Source organism: Urocitellus parryii, chromosome 14 (assembly GCF_045843805.1).
Source record: "Urocitellus parryii isolate mUroPar1 chromosome 14, mUroPar1.hap1, whole genome shotgun sequence".
In the NCBI taxonomy this organism is placed as follows: domain Eukaryota; kingdom Metazoa; phylum Chordata; class Mammalia; order Rodentia; family Sciuridae; genus Urocitellus; species Urocitellus parryii.
In genome coordinates this window covers 48,806,962-48,825,750 of record NC_135544.1, presented here as the reverse complement: position 1 = coordinate 48,825,750, position 18,789 = coordinate 48,806,962, and the positions used below count along the sequence as shown (strand labels likewise).

Sequence of the window (18,789 nt, the reverse complement as noted above, 5' to 3'; positions counted from 1 at the left end):
CAGCTAGTCAAGATTGGAGATCAGCCTCTTAACATAGATTTCTGATCCCCAAGGTCAATCTTCTAACATAGATTTCTGAGCTCCACCAACTGTACTAAAGTTAATATAGAGATTAGCACCATATTTAATTTTTATTTTATTTCTTTGGTACCGAGTATTGAACCCAGAAGCACTCAACTGCTGAAGCACATCCCCAGTCCTATTTTGTAATTTATTTAAAGACAAGGTCTCACTGAGTTGCCTAGTGGCTCACTGTTGCTGAGGCTGGCTTTGAACTCAAGATCCTCCTGCCTCAGCCTCCTGCGCCGCTGGGATTACAGGTGTGCTCCATCATGCCTGGTTCCATGTTTAATTGTATACGAAAATGATGTCCATGGGGCTGGGGATGTGGCTCAAGTGGTAGTGCGCTCACCTGGCATGTGTGCGGCCCGGGTTCGATCCTTAGCACCACGTACAAACAAAGATGTTGTGTCCGCTGATAACTAAAAAATAAATATTAAAATTCTCTCTCTCCCCTCTCTCTGTTTAAAAAAAAATGATATCCTTCACAAGTTAGTGGATAAATCTGGATAAATGTTATCTAGTACTAACCTAGTAGCTTAGTGCACCTGCCTATCTTCAATCATGCTGTCACACATATTTTCTAAAAGCAGTGCTGACACTGAAAGGTAAAACTTTTAAACAGTGATGTTAGTTGAAAAACCAAAATAAGTTACCCGCATCTTTCAAAAGTTGCTATTTATAGTTGTTTGTTTTATTTATTTATTTTCCCATACTTGTACTGCTCTTCTGTTGAGGTAATTTAGCATTTATAGTATCTGATTGAAAATCGTATTAAGGCCTTTTCGAAGAAGCAGATGTTTTGGGAACCAAGCAATCTTTTAGGCATTTTTTTCCCCCAGTGGCGGAAAATAATCTCTAACTTGAGTGTAAGGCAAGGACAGAAAACTCACCAGCTGCAGTTTGGAAAGTTTGGCTTAACAGTTCTAAAGACTTACGTAACTTTAGTTTTTCTTGAAATTTGACAAAATTAAGTGAAATAATCCTCTCTTCATTAAACAGAAATAATATTGTGAATGATCAAAATTATACTAAATTTGTTACTGACTCAAAATTTTTAATAAGTCTTTAGATCCAAGGTCTTTAAGAAAAACACACTATACATATTTCAGTTTTTCCTTTATTCTCTCCCCAAACAAAAAGTTGTCTTTTTTTTTTTTTTAAACATTTCCCATAACTTCAAAATTTCATATAATAGTTCTTTGTTCAGGTAAACAATTTATTTCCACAGTCAAGAAAAGAGTATTTTCAGACAACCTAAAGCATGTTTTTAAATGTAATATATCCTAAAGAGAAGGACACATGTTTAGCTAGGAAGAAACTGGGGAAACCTGATATACAGAGACAAGAGGTTATGGAGGTTAAATGAAAGTTCTTGTCATTGATAGTGAAGAACAGCTTTTACTGCTATTGACTGTTGATAATTATTATAAAGTACCATAAAAGAAGGAAATTACTATAAGGTCAGTGTTCTTACCTTTGTCTCTGTTTCTCAAATTGCTTGAGAAGGATGCACGATTTCACTAGAGACCTCATACCCATTTGTTCCACTTTTTTGTGCCTTTTGGCAATTCTCTAGTATTCTCAAATCAGCACAGATGAATAAAGAAATAGGAGTTGGAGGGAGCAAACCAGAAAACTGTAGTGTTTTCTAGCTGTTTTGAAGGAATTTGAATATCCTGGCAACCATTGCATTGTTTCGATGTTCTAGAGTGAAACACAAACATGGCAAAGTAAGGGTAAAATCCAAGTTAGATGGGCCTGCAAAAAAGTTGGAAGACTCATTTGCAAATTATTTTTATTTGTATATGTAAAAGAGGAGTTAAAGACTTAAGAAATAATTGGTGAACATTGAGAAGTTACAGACTTGTTAAAGTTGCACATTTATATTCTGGAAATTGTTTTCAGTGATCCTAAAGTATTAGATTATTTGTAAGAACATTTTGAGCATTCTACACTAAGAGTGCCAAAAGTTTAATTTAGGCATTAGCAATGGCTACTGACTACTTTTGGAAAGTTTGCCAACATTTATGGGTAAGGATGGAGGAGAAGGTACCAATCTCTTGTCCCACTCAGTAATGGCTTTCTGACCCTTGTAAAATGTTTAGGGAGAAGGGAGAATTCACTGTTGAATTGCTTGAGCCTCATGGGTTTATGGCAATAAGGTAGAATTTTTGTACTCAAAGATGTAATTTATTAATTTTAGAGTAGAGACTGAAGGAATACCAAAGTAGAGACACAGAATGATAGGAGTGAATGAGGGCTTTGTGTGAGGAAGACAATGCAAATTCAAATAAGAAACTTTCATCTTTATTTGATATTATCCAAGAGTTGAGATTCGACAGATATGATTGAGTTTATTGAACTAAAGATTCATTTAGTAAGTTAATCATAAATATTTGTTGTGGACCTGTTAATGCCCAGTATGCTAGGTACTAGGAATTTATTCAGTAGTGAACCAAAGTGCTTTTGTTGGTGGAGTTTACATTCTAGTAGAAGGTACTGATAGATAAAATAAGCCAATATGAATAACTGAGCAGTGATAAGTACCATAAAGGAGAGCAAACAGGTTAACAATCTGTCAGTTATGATCCAATCAAAAGACAACATCCACAGAATATTTTCAATAGGGAAAGTTTAATAGAATTACTATTTCATAGGAATTGGAGTAAAGAAAACTCTAAAGAATATAGGAGTAGTTAGTAGGAACAGTCAGTGTTGGTATAGCTATGATAATGCCATAGTAGGGACACTTCCCTCAAAGCTAGGATCCTGGCCTTGTTGGGGAAAGTGTGGCCATATTTCACTGAATGGAAGAGAAGTCATTTGTGTTGGACTGGTGGAACTTACTGGAAATCTGACATTTAGAACTCTGAGCAAGGATTGATAAACTACAGCCCAAATGCCAGTCATCTGTTTTATGAATTTAATCGGAACATAGCCGTGATCAGTCTATTTATATGTTGCCTATAGCTGCTTGTTTTGTTACACAGAGAAAATCTTGGGATTACAGGCTTGGGCCCCCTCACCTGGCCACTGTTAACTTTCAGTGTTAATGTAGTAAACATATAGCTTAGAGTTTTGCAGTTGATTTGTAATCAGTGCATCTTAGTATAGTGTCTACTACAGATACTGATAAAATGTGTTTCCTTTTAATTTATCTTATTTATTTTATTGTTATACAGATAGCAGAAATGGTCTATTTTTCTTATTTAATGGAAATGCTAATGATATAATGCAGTATTTGGTGTCAGGTAGATATCAAAAAATTTAATTGCAGTTTGGCACTTACTTGCAATTTGTTGTTGTTGCCATTATCAGGAATAGAATTTTGATTTGAAGGTATCATGGAAGGACTGGTCAGGACAGGTTTGGGATTCATATATATGAGTGTGCCAGAGAACCTTAACTAATTGACCTTTTCTGGTTTTCTTTAGAATGGCCAAAGTTTTCTGGTCTTGGATGAACAAAGATTTGCAAAAGAAATTCTTCCAAAATACTTCAAGCACAATAACATGGCAAGCTTTGTAAGGCAACTAAATATGTGTAAGTATGGACAGCAGTTTATTTGTTCTGCTAACCAATTACTGATTAAACCATTTTTTTCTCATTAAGCTGATAAAGGAAAATTCCACACAAGCAGTGTGACTTTTTTTTTTTTTTTAAAAGAGAGAGTGAGAGAGGAGAGATAGAGAGACAGAGAGAATTTTTAATATTTATTGTTTAGTTCTTGGCGGACACAACATCTTTGTTGGTATGTGGTGCTGAGGATCGAACCCTGGCCGCACGCATGCCAGGCGAGCGCGCTACCGCTTGAGCCACATCCCCAGCCCCCAGTGTGACTTTTTGACTGTTGTCTAATTCCAGTCTGAGTAAATTTTCAATCTTTTTCAGATGGTTTCCGTAAAGTAGTACATACTGACTCTGGAATAGTAAAGCAGGAAAGAGATGGTCCTGTTGAATTTCAGCATCCTTACTTCAAACAAGGCCAGGATGACTTGTTGGAGAACATTAAAAGGAAGGTGAGTTGTTGTTAACATTATTTAGCTAAGATTTTGACATGTATGATTGACCAATGAGCAGTTTTAGCTATTGTAATGCAGAATGTACAGAAAATACACAGGTGTTCTTTGTTAGAATGAATCAGACCAATAAAACTTTAATTAAATTTTCTATCCTCCACCTTTCCCTGTGTTCATCTGTAGTGAGAGCTTATTCTTCATTTTCTTGATGAAAGGAAAATGCTTACAACATTCTGATTGAGGATGAAGAGTCATTATTATAATAGAAGGTTCATTCCTGTGTTGATTGAAAAAAAGTCCTCACTGTAGGACTTTTTTTGTTGTTTACTGATATATATCCATTGTACAGAATAAGTCCTTTGTACATGATAGGCATTAATTGTTACATTTTTGAATGAATATCTTTTGCTGAAATAAGATATTTTTACTAAATCCATAAAAGGGCTGTAAACCATGAAAGAAAATGACCTGCCATGTAGCCATTACTGTATAAATTTAATTAAAAGTGGAATGTGGTAATAAAAAGGCTTGAGAAATTTACAGGGAATTTGGCAGAAGAAAAAGAAAAAAACCCTAAGATGTTACTGCTCATGGAAACTTCAAGAAATTTTTTTTTTGTTTTGTTTTCTGATTATTTCTTGCTTTCTCTCTGGATGAGCTGTGAAGTGTATTCTTTTCCTAGAATTCCACCCTGGGCTTTTAGAACAAAATCTCCCTTTGAGTAGATCACAAAAAATTCTTATAATAGGGAAGCTTTGAATTATAATCATGGGTGTGCCGTGTATTTTTGATTTTCTAAATTTGCTTTTTGGAAGGTTTCGTCTTCAAAACCAGAAGAAAATAAAATTCGCCAGGAAGATTTAACAAAAATTATAAGTAGTGCTCAGAAGGTTCAAGTAAAACAGGAAACAATTGAGTCCAGACTTTCAGAATTAAAAAGGTAAGCCATTCTTCCAAATATAATACTAATGTGTTGGGTGTTGGAGTTGTCTGGTGCATTGGTTTTTATTACTTTTGATTTGTAGTCATAGACTTAACTTTAATAATATGTTTTAATTGTGATGGTCAGGATCACGTATGAACCTAAGAACATCAAAACAATTTGATAAACAAATATTACTGAAGAAACAATAAGTCTTTAGTGTAGGAAATACATTTCTACTTAGGTGTTCACAAACAAAAGAGGGCACATACAAAAAATCTTATATATTACTCATCCTTTTTTTTTTTTTTCCCTTCTCCTCCTTTAACTCTTCCATGAGTTCTATTAGGAAAAAACAGGACACAAAAAGTTGGGAATAAAAGAACCCAAGAGATTTGCCCTACTTGATATTTGTTCTGCATAGGTGTGGGAGAATGTTATTTAAACCTTTTTCTTCAAAAAGATGCTTTGTTTTGTTTTATGACATTACTTGATAGGTTTTCCTAACTTACCAAAGTAATAAGTTTATATACATATATATATATATATAATAGAGGGGGGGGAGAGGGGGGAGAGAGAGAGAGAGAGAGGTATTTTACTACTCTTAGGAAGCAGCTGAGATTTTTCCCTTTAATAGTTTCCAAGGGCTTGAGAGTAGTTCCTTGATGTATTCTTTACCCATTTCAGATATGGACTGATTTGCATATTCCTAACTATATTTTAAAGTAACCTTGGGCTTTGGTTCTTTTTTTGAATAAATATAAATTTCTCCATTTTGCATATTTTATTTAATCACTGAGGATGTGTCTGTTGGCTATACTTTGACCTAATTCTTTGAATCTCAGTTTAGCTCCCCAGATCATCCTTTAAGTGTTAGAGGCAATGATCTCCTCCTTTAGTAGGCAGATAATAGCATCTTTAAAGGTGTGTCTGAAAAAATATAGCAGTTATTCAGTAAGTAAGTATTAAAGAAAATCTCCTTTTCATATACCTCTGTATTTAAATCCACATTTCTTTTTGTAATAATTCAGACTGAGAAAAATAGCTTTTGTGGAGATTAACAAAAGTTGAAAATTATTTAATTGGTAGATTATCTTTTATATCTTCTCACCATTTTCACTCTGCTAATGACAGTGCAGTTTCAATTAAGAAACAGCAAAGGAAAAAAATCTTAGTATTGGGCAAGTTATTGGTTTGACATTGTTGAATATTCCATCTTTTAAAAAAATAAAACAGTGGCTTGCATATGCTTGTTTGAGACAGTTATCAAGGTAGTTTGAGAGTCTCACTTTAGTTTGGCTTTAACAGTTATAGAATTATCTGTGTGACACTGGGCAGGTTCCCACAAATTCTCTGTACCTCAATGTCCTAATCTTTCAAGACAATTCTTCCTTACTTGGCTGATTTTAGAGAAATTTAAATGCTTAATTGAAACGTTTAGCATAGTGCCTGAATGAAGCACATCAATTGTTCAGTAAATGTCACTTTTTTTTCCTAAGGTGATTCACAAAGTCTAACCTCACTTAAGTGATGAACATTAAAAAAAGTAGTGAACCACATTATCAAAAGGAGTAAATTGCTTGCTACTATATGGATATAGAAGTGTGTTTTAAGTGTTTTTTTTTTTTTTTTTTTTTTTTTTTTGTATATTTTGCCATGAATAGCAGATAATACATTTAAGAAAGAATGATTCAAAAAAAAAAAAAAAGAAGGAATGATTCTGGAGTTGTGTTGAGATAGTTGTCATTCCTGTATTATTGAACCAGCTTTCTAGTCTCATAAAAATACATATCATAGTGAAAACAAACATAGTTAAGTTCTCTAGGTTTGTGTTTTTTAATTCTCTAGTATTCTTAATTAAGATACTGGGGTTTGGTTTTCTGACTAAATCTTATTTATTTATTTATTTTTTAATTATAATAGTGAGAATGAGTCCCTTTGGAAGGAGGTGTCTGAATTAAGAGCAAAGCATGCACAGCAGCAACAAGTTATTTGAAAGGTAAGAAGCTCTTTTCCTTGTGACTATCATTTGCATTTGTTTAATGAATTATGTGTGTAACACAAAAAAACCTGTGTTGAGTAGTTAGTAATTGATCTTAGTTTTTTATGTATTAAATTCACAAAAGTAAAATTTTGAAGACAAATTAAGCCAAGTGTTATATATCCTTTTTAACAACAGCAGAAACATTTCTCATAGCTAATGATGATTGTTCTATACTCTCATATAATATCTCAGTAGCTTTTACCTGGCATAACAATTTTGAGATACTTTATTCTTGGGAGCTTAATTAATACACTAGCCAATTTCTTAGCACTTTTTATTATTATTATTATTATTATAAAACAGTCTTACTGTGTTTTGTGGGAGATTTCCCCTTACTTTTTACTATAATAGGCATAGTTAATTTTTAAATAATTTGACCCAATTAGGAATTCAAAAGGATTTTTCAGTGGATGCCATTATTAGTTTCTGCATAAAGTCATAATATAATGATTACCATAATAAAATAAAATCATTAATGCTATAAAATGAATCTTGGATTTTATATTGAACCTAAAATGTGTTCTTCTGATTTAATGTTTGCATATCAACTTTCATTTGTTAATAAGAGATGAAATATAGAAATAATTAAGGTAGCTATTTTTTACTTATGAGTAAATGGACTCTAAGCTGCAGGTTTTTTAATGGGAAGATGGGGGAGAGCTTCAGCTTGTTCCTACTTGGAAGGCCCTTGAACTAAAAATAGGTCTGTGACTGACAGGATCTGGGTCTAGTGGAGCAAACTTAGAGCAGAAATAAATAGTAATTGCAGCCTTTGGCCTGTAGTCAAAATAGATTCTTTTTTTTTTTTTATCAGTGTGCAAATTAAGGTTGAGTATAGGAGAATTCAAATCTAAGTGTTTAGTTTAAATATGTGTTTTAAACATTTATATCGGGGTCTCTAATGCATACCCCTGTTAAGAATATCTGATTTAAAAGAAGACATGTATTTTAATATGTACTTAAATATTTTTCAGAAAACACAATTTTGATTAAATGTTAGCTAAAAATACACCTTCATCTGTAGGGTTTTTTTTTTAACAAGAATTATTAGTATAATAGTTACATTGCATTTCAGTTTTTCATGAACACTAATATTTTTTCATCAAATTTATATTTACATATATGTGTATTGGTGAGTGGATTTGCATAATTCATGATGACAAACACTGGTTTTTAATGTGCCCCTGGAATTGGCTCCTAAGTTTGCTATTTAATGTTGGCTTTTGATTAACTTAGTATATATAAGTATATTGAGGTACCAGTTATAGGAGTTGTCAAGTACAGAAGTTAAATGATAAAAATGTTAAATGTTGCTGGGCAAAGTGGTGGATGCCTGTAATTCAGCTACTCAGGAGGTTGAGGCAAAAAAGTTTGCAGCCAACCTGGGCAACTTAGGGAGACCTGTCTCAAAATTGAAAATAAAGGGCTGAGAACATAACTCAATCAATAGTACTGTTTTTTTGTTTTTTGTTTTTTAAAGTCTGGTGCCTATCTGCTTCAGAGAAAAAGCACTATACAACATGATGCCAGTGTCAAGAGAACTGAGGAACCGAGGTATAGAAAGAATTTTGGGCAGTGATTTTTTTTTATTTATTTATTGATACCAGAGATTGAACCCAAGAGGTGCTCCACCACTGAGCCATATCACCAGTCCTTCTTATTTTTAATTTTGAGACAGGTCGCTTTAAGTTGCTGAGACTAGCTTTGAACTTGGGATCCTTCTGCCTCAGCCTCCTGAGACACTAGGTTATAGGCATGCCACCACCATGCCTGGCTAGTGATTTGTTTTTTCTGAAATTCAGTCACTGATGTTTTTAGAAACCTGTGATAATATTTATTTTATGAATTCAAAAAATTGAAGTTGAATTGTTCCATAGATATCTTTAACCTTCAATGTTGCATTTTCACTGGCTGTTAGCATTTTTTTTTAAATAAACAAATTAATGTCTTTGTCATAGACTCTAATGCTGACTTAACTCTTCAGTTAAAATGTTTTAATATTTGTTCATTGAAAAGTTGATATTGATTGTAAAGCATACTACTTTGTAGCCATTTTTTTGGAGATGGGGTCACACGGCATTACATGTTGCCCTGGGTGGGCTCTAACACCTGGACTCAAGTTATCCTCTACCTCAGCCTCCTGCATAGGTGGAACTGCAAGTGCCAGGCTGGTATGTAGAACTTCCAGCATTCTTGATAAATTGTCCTTTTAATTGAGTTGCCCTAACCTGCTCCAACATTATTTCTAGCCTTTATTATTTAGTGTCTGGGATGGAGATATATATATTTCTATATTACCAATTAATAACTGTATTTACACACATGGTATTTGTTACTCATCTGGGAAAGATGTCGATTCTTCTAACTCCACCAATGCAAATTTCCAGGATGATTTCACCCCACTGCACCATTCAACAAGAATTATAGGGTAAGAATGAAGCCCGAACATGCCACTTCAGAATACACCCTCTATATTTTATTATATATATAATAAAATATATGATGTGTGTGTATAAAATATATAAAATTTTACCATTTATTGATGGATTTATATGTTGGTCATGAAATGCGTATATTGACAGCATCTTTATCTATTGACAAATTAAATATTTTCCTTGCTATAATTCTTCTTGGAGTGCTTAACACTTATCGAGGGAGGTGGGATAGAGGGAAGTTAAATTTAAAACATTCCTTTATTTTTTAATAATTTTATATTGCTGGTAGTAGTATATGATAATTCATGCATTTTCTCTAATAGTTTTAAAATAATATTGTAACAAAAATTTTACTTATCTACCCAACTTTCTAAAGATATGGATAATATATATACGGTTGCATATGGGATCCACTTTAAAAAACTAATAATTGGGATAGCTTATGTTTATTACTTTTTAAAAAAATAAATAACAGAATAAGTAGAGTTATTGCAAATTTTTGAATATTTTGGTAAATTTTTATCTTCTGCTTTCTCACTTCGATTGCTTTGTTTCATTTTAATTTTACATGATTACCAAATATAACAATGGACTAATAACTTTTTTAATGATAGCAATTTAACAAACTTCAGAATTACTTCCCTGTTTCTATGACTAACAAGTTCTCTGTCTACGATAATTTTGTCTGGCTCATTCTTCAGTTTCCAAACTGAAACAATTTCGGTTTGGAAGTTAATTGTGGGAATGAAGATAGGATTGATGTTGGTCTTTCTGAGAATCAATGATCTGTGATTACAGGACCCCCCGCCCCCCCCCCCCAAAAAAAAGCAGTTGGGGGAGATAAGTGTGTGTATAGAGAAAGTGTTTACTATGTTAATTAACATTAAGGGAAGTTTTTATGAGGTAGGTGCTTAATCTTGTGATAGAGACTGGGTGTATTCAAGCATGATCTTGTCTCCACAATCTGGAAATTTCACCTCCTTGATTCTTTTTTTTTGGTACTGGGGATTGAAACCAGGGGCACTCAACCACTGAGCCACATTTCCAGCCCCATTTTGTATTTTATTTACAGACAGGGTCTCAATGAGTTGCTTAGGGCCTTGCTTTTGCTGAGACTGGCTTTGAACTCACGATCCTCCTGCCTCAGCCTCCCGAGCCACTGGGATTACTGGCATGTACCACCTCGACAGGCTCACTTCCCTGCTTTTTATTTATTTTTATTTATTTTTTTTATTTTTTTAAAATTTATTTATTTATTTATTTTTTAGTTTTCGGCAGACACAACATCTTTGTTTGTACGTGGTGCTGAGGATCGAACCCGGGCTGCACGCATGCCAGGCAAGCGCGCTACCGCTTGAGCCACATCCCCAGCCCACTTCCCTGCTTTTTAAAACCCACCCTTTGATAATTTGAATCAACTAGACCACTGCTGGTAATAGTTCTTCAGTGACATTCTTTCACTTTGAAATTTGTCTACACAGTACTTCTGTCTCCTTCCTGGAGCTGCTGAAGTTTAGAGGATAAAAGCCAGCCTTTCTTTTCTTTTTTTAAATATCTTTTTAGTTGTAGGTGGACACATACTTTTATTTATTTATTTTTATGTGGTGCTGAGGGCCGAACCCAGTGCCTCACATATGCTAGGCAAGCACTTTAACACTGAGCCATGACTCCAGCCCCAAAGCAGCCTTTCTTTTTCTTTAGTTTACATCTTTAAGAACTCAGGTGTGATAGGTTTGCCTGTAATTTCAGGGACATAAGAGGCTGAGGCAGGAGGATCTTAAATTTGAGGCTAGCCCCAGCAATTTATCAAGCCTGGCTCAAAATTTAAAAATAAAAAGAACTGAGGATGTAGTTCAATTGTAAAGTGCCTATGGGTTCAATGTCCAGTACCAAAAAAAATAAAAATACACGATGCAGCAGCAGCACACACCTGTAATCCCAGGGACTTGGGAGGTTGAGGCAGGAGAATTGCCAGTTGGAGGCCAGACTCAGCAATTTATCAAGGTTCTAAGGTACTTATCAATACACTGTCTCAAAATAAAAAATAGAAAGAGCTGGGGATGTAACCCAGTGGTAAAGCACCCTGGGTTTAATCCTAGTACCAAAATAAAATTAGAATAAAAAGTCTATCAATTGCTCTGAGTAAACAAAAGGGATGTTTTAGACCAGTAGTTGTGTAAACCTTTTTCTTCTTCTTTTTTTTTTTTTTTTTAATATATAGATAGCAGTAGGAAAAAGTGAAGGCTTTCTGCTTGTAAAAACATTTACTGTCTCCTAGCAATCTGCAGTGATGCTATGCAAGTCTGACAATAGATGAATGTTTTCCAATGTCATAAAACTTTACAGTAATACAGGAAAGTTACTTAACTGTTTACCTCAGGAGTTGATGTTCTGATTCTCAAGTTTGAGAAGATCTTGATTATGAGCTAACTTCATAGTATCATCCATTGTTAACAGCAGTAGAGACTGAGAGTCAAGCTGTTTTGTCCAAACTCTGTATTTTTCATACAGGAAAACTGAGATGCTGAGAGATTAAATGGCTTTCCAAAGTCATGCAGTTATCTTAGTTATAGAGCAGGGACTAAAATATTCATCCTGTCAGTTAAAATCCACTATGCTTTTTCCACTATGGCATGTTCTCTAACCTGATAGGCTGAGGGCTGAAGCTAAATCAGATAGTGGGCTGGAAGAGTAACTCATTGGTAGAGTGCTTACCTGGTGATCGTGGCCCTAGGTTGGATCCCTAGCACCGAAACATTAATTAATTAATCAGTTAAATAAAGTATGTGGGAAGCTGTGCAAATACTATGCCATTGAAAACAAAGCAAAATAAAACGTCCCCAAGAATCATAGGATGTTTGAAAAGTAAGTTGTATTTTTAAGGCATATATAATGGGGTCTGATAACGTATAGTCAGTACAAATGTATTATTCTAATGAAGTTACCTACTTTTCAACTGGAATGTGGGCATAGTTAAGGTGAGACTGCTACAGTTGGTGGGTGTATGTGATCACACAGTGTGTAAATAGAGTTTGGATTAGGCCAGGGAGGAACACTCAGGCCTATAGGACCCAGGAATCAAGAGGCCAGGTAGTAGATAAACAGAGGAACAAATGGTGATTTTAAAAAGGGGCACGAGACAAGACAAAATGGCCTTGCTACAGGACAGTAGTTCCCACACAGTAGTTCTGTGGACATTCCAGTGTTTGATCCGAAATGAAAACGGCTGCGGCTTTGCCAACCTCAGTGTCTTTTGTAAAATCATTTTCAGTTTTCCTGAATTAACTTTTTAATATTTAGTAGGTGTTCCTTTTCGTGTGTAAAAATGCTGTCTTAAACTGTATAAAGAAAAAAATATTTTGGTTGGGAATTGGAATTAAGATTTAGGTCTTCAATTCAGGTTTCTTACACAGGGTTACAATTTGTTGTATCATAGGTGAGGTCTGGATACAAGACAGAAATAGCATAGTCTACACAGTGGCATTTAAAAAGGGCACTCCCCCCTCGGGATTGAACCTAGGGGTACTTGACCACTGAGCCACATCCCACATCCCCAGCCCTTTTTGTGTATTTTATTTAGAGACAGGGTCTCACTGAGTTGCTCAGGGCCTTGCTACGTTGCTGACACTGGCTTTGAACTTTCAATCCTCCTGCCTCAGCCTCCTAAACTGCTGGGATTACAGGTGTGCGCCACTGAGCGCCACAGCATTTTTTTTCTTAAAACAAATCAGAACATGGGTATTACCCTCATAATGATGATCTGTTTTTCTCTGAAGTCTTATTTTTTTTCTTGTTCTATATATTGCTATAAATACTCAAATTGAAATAAAAAGTCTTTGCCCTAAAATAAATAAAAAATAAAGAAGGGCCATACACACTAAGCTCCAGCTGATAGAATGCAAGAATGTGAGCTCAATGTTGTCAGACATTTTTATTTTTCAAAAATTTGATAGGTGGATTCTTCTTTAGCTGTATGTGTTCTAAATTAAATCAGTCTGTAAGCAGGCCTAGAGAATAAAAATATAAGACAAATTTGTTTTCCTCTATTTTATTTGGCAAAGCTAACTACAAATCGACCACCTCTTTGCAAACTCTAAGGAAATAGTTGGTATGTTGACTGTTGTAGACTGTTCCCACCTCCAAGGCTTCACATAGGGTACCACATATTGTTTAAAGATTTTAGTCCAGAAACGGTTGCCCTTTTTTCACAAAGCAGTAGATTATTTGAATGTTATATTTAGAGGTAGCAAATTCACATTAGTATGTAAGAACAAAATATCTGAGTTTCCTTTAATTCCCTAAAGAATATAGCAGGAATTGAATAGAGATAATTTTATGGTTAGCTTCTAGTGAAGATTAATGTTTTTAATGTAATAAACGTATATGAGAAGATTTTCTGGGAAGAAAAAATGCCAATGTATTATTCCAGGCAAACATTATAATAATAGAGGCAGAATGCTCAGCCTCCTTGAAGCTTTGCTCTGTCTGTTCACAAAATCAGATAGGCTGAGAACAAGCTGCAAGGCATGCACCAGAGTTATAATTAACATGAACTGGAGAAAGAGTCAGTGGCTCTGCTTCATGTTGAATTCCATTTGATCTTAATTGAAAGGAGGCTCAGAGTTACAGGAAACAGATCCTTGCATTGAAAAGGCCATGGTAATGTGTTTAGAATTTCCCAAGAAACAGAAAGGGATCTTGAGAGTACAGACATTTGAAGGGGAAGCTAAGCTCTTCATACCTCCCAGAAGCAAAATGCTCTGCCTTGCTTTGAAGGCCTTGGCTCTGTGGTTGATTTTCTCCTCCTCTAATTTTATTTTGAAGTGAGTTGTTCTCTACAGCACTATGTCAATTTGTTTTCTATTAATTTTCTTCTAGTGCTTAGTTACCTGTCACAGCCTACCCATTTCTTTGAACTTATTTTTTTAATAGTTAAACTGTTTTAAATAAAGTATTGAAGTAGGAACAGGTGGAATGAAGCAATGAAAAGTAAAAGTCGACTCATGGAATCTTTACTTTTAGCTTCCCAAGCACTGCTTTCAAAGAATACAAAATTTGAAGGGAGCAAGGGAAAAAACCAAAGCAAACCAAACCAAAACAAAAAAACCAAAACAAAATAAAACAAAACAAAACAAAACAGAAACCATAGCACCATAAACACATAAGTGTGAGCACATTCTCTTGAGAGAGACAGGTAATACCTGTTGCTGAAAGCTCAGTAGTTGTCCCCATGCCAATCCAATGAGGAGGATACGGTTTTGAGAAAAAGGAGAAAGAAGGTTTATTGCTTTGCTAGCAAGGGAGAAACACAGGGGACTCCTGTCCCAAGGGCTGTGATTCTGCCCATCCTTAGGAACAGAGGGTTTTTAAAGAGGTGACTCAGAGAAAATGAGATTAGGATGGAAAGATCAGGAAGGAGAATATCAGAGAAAAGAAGATCAGAAAGAAGTTCAGAGAAAAGAAGATCAGGGAGGAGAAGGTTGGGAAAAAGAAAAAAAAAACCATGTAAGTTGCAGAGTATCAAGTGAACCCTGTTACATACCCATGGAAGTGGATTTTTTCCTGTGGCTTTGAATGCTGACTAGTATTTTGCTAGATTAATAAGGGAAGGAAAGTCATCGTGTGCAGAAGGGACAACTTGTGCAGGGGAATATGATTATATGGTGTGTCTGGGGAACAGCAAGCAGTTTTGAGCCATGAATAGAGAATATTGTAGAAAGCAGAGGGGAAGAGAGGAGGCCTGCTGTCCAGAGACAGGCTGTGGAGGTCATTTGATTTACATGAAGAGGTCATTAGGTAGATTGTATTTTAGAAAAAGATGTGGCCACAAAGGATGGATGGGTAGAAAGAGGTAGGACACAGGGAGTGGAGGGTGGGGCATGTAGCTGGGTGTTATGATTATAGTGCAAGTCAGATCTGATCATGGTGTAACTGGGGTTGGGAAGCAGTGATTAGAAAGCTAGAAGCAGACAGCAAGAAACAGAGAAGTTTCAGCATGAAGGTAGACCCAGGAATTAAGGTGGTATACACCAGACTTCTCCATTTCAGTGCCTTTTCCTTTTGTATTTCATGTGTAATCTGTGCAATGATACTCTGTTATGTCTGTATTGCTCCCTAATGACCTGTGGCTTAGTGATGTATTTAATATATATCAGTCATCCTTGACTGGCCACCCAATGTTTTAAACATTAAGAAATTGCTCACAAATATTAGTATACTCAGGTTCTTGTTAACAAAATTGGAAAATGAGATAACATTGCTTTCCGGGGTTACAATAACTGCTAGGAATTGATCAGAGACAGTCCCCTCAAAACAGTTGTGGGGAGACTATGATTTTCAGTTTGCCTCTGTTTTCCTGTGGTTGAATGATGCCCTGATTCACTTACTTGTTTCTTCACTTACTTGTTTCTTACTTCTGTTTCTCCCTTTTGTTAAATAAAAATTCAAGGAGGTCATTGTTTTGTTTTGCTTTTTCAGTGTTTATGATCAAACAAGGGCCTCACCCGTGCTAGTAAATGTTCTACCCCTCAGCTGCTCTCCCAGCTCTTTTTATTTTTTATTTTGACACAGGGTCTCACTAAGTTGCTTAGGGACTCACTAAGCTGCTGAGGCTGTCCTTGAACTTGGGATCCTCAGCCTTTGGAGTTACTGGGATTACAGGTGTAAGCCACCATGTTCAGCAAGGACATTGTTTTGGACTAAGTTTATGCACTAGTCTCCAACAGAATGAGCTAAAAATAAAAATGGAGTTACTTGTACTAAAGTTCCCTGTCATTAAACTGAATAAGCTGTTTATCTGACCTTCCAAGAAATCGGGATTAAAGAGATAACAGCTAAATTTTCCAAAGAGCTCAGTATTCAATTGGCATAATGAAGTTCCCTCAGCTGTAATCCTTATACAAAAAAGGTAGCCTGAAGTTAATAATCAACTATTTTCTTATTGTTCTGTCTCCTTGTCCTCATTTTACAAAGAAAGTAACTTTGCTAGGTGTGGTGGAGCACACTTATAATCCCAGTGGCTCCGGATGCTGAGTCGGGAGGATCGTGAGTTCAAAGCCAGCCTCAGCAATGTTGAGGCACTGAGCAACTCAGTGAGACCCTACCTCTAAATAAAATACAAAATGGGGCTGGGGATTTGACTCAGTGGTCAAGTGTCTCTGAGTTCTATCCCCGGTATCCCCCCTCCCCTCCCCCCGCAAAAAAAGAAAGTAACTGAAATGTCTGATCTGCTTTTAAAAAATGTATTTCAGTTTTCTTCAGTATCCCCCCCTTTTTTTTTTTTTTTTTTTTGGTGGGGGTACTTAGGATTGAACCTGGAATTCTTTATCACTGAACTATAGCCCAGTTCTTTTTTCTTTTCTTTTTGTTATAGTTAGTTATACATGACAGTAGAATGCACTTCCATTCATTGTACACAAATGGAGCACAACTTTTCATTTCTCTGGTTGTATATCATATATAGTCACAACATTTGTGCAATCATACATGTACCTGGGGTAATGATGACCTTTTCAGTCCCAGGTCTTTTTACTTTATTTTTATTTTAAGACTGTGTCTCCCTAAATTATTCAAGCTGGCCTTGAACTTGAGATGTTCCTGCCTCAAGTATATCACCTCAGGTCTACCATCTCAGATTACAGGTATACACCACTGTGCCCAGCTTCTTTAGTCCTTCCTGTCAAGAAAATCAATCTCTTTCATTCATCAGAACATTTATTCTATCTTATGGAATAAACTATTTCCTGATTCTAGAATAAAAAATAAACCACATTAAAATTATTAAACTGAGGTGCACCTGGAGTACACACCTGTAGACAGACTCAGCTACTCAGAAAACTGAGATTGTATATTTAAGGCCAGTCCAGGCAAATTAGTGGGATCCCCCCATCCCAACTTCAAAACAAAATAAAGAGTGTTTGCCTAGCATGTTCAAGGACAGGAATTCATTCCCTAGTACCAAAAAATTAAAAACAACAACAAAAAAGTGATCATTAAGTAAATTGTTGTGATTGTGTCCTTGGACATCTATAAAAATTTTGAGTTTTCTATTCTTGTCCCATAATTTTCTGGGGACCTCATGGCTGATGATGATGAGGGAGATGGAGGATGGGAGAAGCAGTATGGGGGAAACATTAACCTTTGGTTTTAGATGGTGGTTTTTGTTGTTGTTGTTTGGTACCAGGGGTTGAACCAGGGGTACTTAACCACTGCACCACATTTCCCAGCCCTTTTTATATTTTATTTTGAGACAAGTTGCTTAGGGCTTCACTGAGTTGCTGAGGCTGGCTTTGAACTTGCCATCCTCCTACCTCAGCCTCCTCAGTTTCTGGAATTACAAGTGTGCATCACCACGCTCAGTTTATGCTAATATTTATAGTACAACATGGTCATTTGCTTACAATTTGTCTCCCTTTCTAGTATATCGTTTATCTGTTATTCCCTTCATGTAGCACATATTAATTATTCAAATTTTATTGAATGAATAAATAAATGCATAATTCATGTGAAAGAAGACATTCAGCTGAGAATGGTGGCACATGCTTGTCATCCCAGCAATTTAAGAGGCTAAGGCAGGAGAATGGAAGTTCAAGGCCAGCCTGGCCATTTAGGGAGACCCTGTCCCAAAATAAAAAATGAAAAGGCTGGGATTGTAGCTCAGTGGTCGATTGCCTATGGATTCAATTCTCAGTACCTAACCGGTGACCCTATCCACCCCTCCAAAGAAGGCATTCACTTGTCAAGACGTATTTGAGGAGGAAAATATTAACAAGCCATAGTACTCCAAGGATTGAGAAAGGGAAGGTTGATATGATCTGTAGACTGCAGAATGTGGTGTAATAGGATGAGTTGCCTCCGCTCCAGCTTGTCTGTGGTGAAATAGGTTACTAAGGGAGAAACATGGCAGGGAAGGTGGGAAGGTGGCCGGAAGAATCTGTCAGTGAGGGATCAGTGGAATGGGCCATGCAGTGAGGTTAATGGGCAGAAGTGGTATCATGAGGTCAGTTTTTGATGATTCACAGTCACAGGCAGAAGCAGAGTGTTGGAGCCCAGCAACTTCAGTTTGGGGCAGACAGGACTGAGAATCTTGGTAGTCTCAGGAGCCCAACAGGGCAGGATTTATTTCAGGTCCCAGAAACAGTGTTGGTGGATGGTGATCATAGGAGTTTCACTCAGTTGTGTGGGGTTGGGATTAACTTGTTCCCTGGATTCAAACATTCCAATGGTAATAACAGCAGCCTACAGTAATTTGAAAGCCTCCACTTAACATTGTAATTCGAAACTACACTTTTAGGTTGTTAACATTGA

General features: G+C 35.9%; 1 protein-coding gene across 15 annotated transcripts in view; it reads left to right on the top strand.

The window, feature by feature from the left end:
- The window catches only part of LOC144250108 (chromaffin granule amine transporter-like), a 236,043-nt gene that overhangs the window by 1,895 nt on the left and 215,359 nt on the right, over positions 1–18,789 (top strand). For 7 of the 15 annotated variants that reach the window (XM_077792530.1, XM_077792526.1, XM_077792525.1 and 4 more), the window contains exons 1-3: positions 4,935–5,022; positions 6,928–7,003; positions 8,529–8,602. In XM_077792530.1, coding sequence (XP_077648656.1) covers positions 6,975–7,003; positions 8,529–8,602 — 103 coding nt within the window. In that variant the 5' untranslated portion in view covers positions 4,935–5,022; positions 6,928–6,974. Of the gene's footprint in view, positions 1–3,497; positions 3,607–3,954; positions 4,083–4,897; positions 5,023–6,927; positions 7,004–8,528; positions 8,603–9,097; positions 9,155–18,789 lie in introns of those variants that run through there. The other 8 variants (XM_077792533.1, XM_077792535.1, XM_077792538.1 and 5 more) reach the window with 5 other exon arrangements.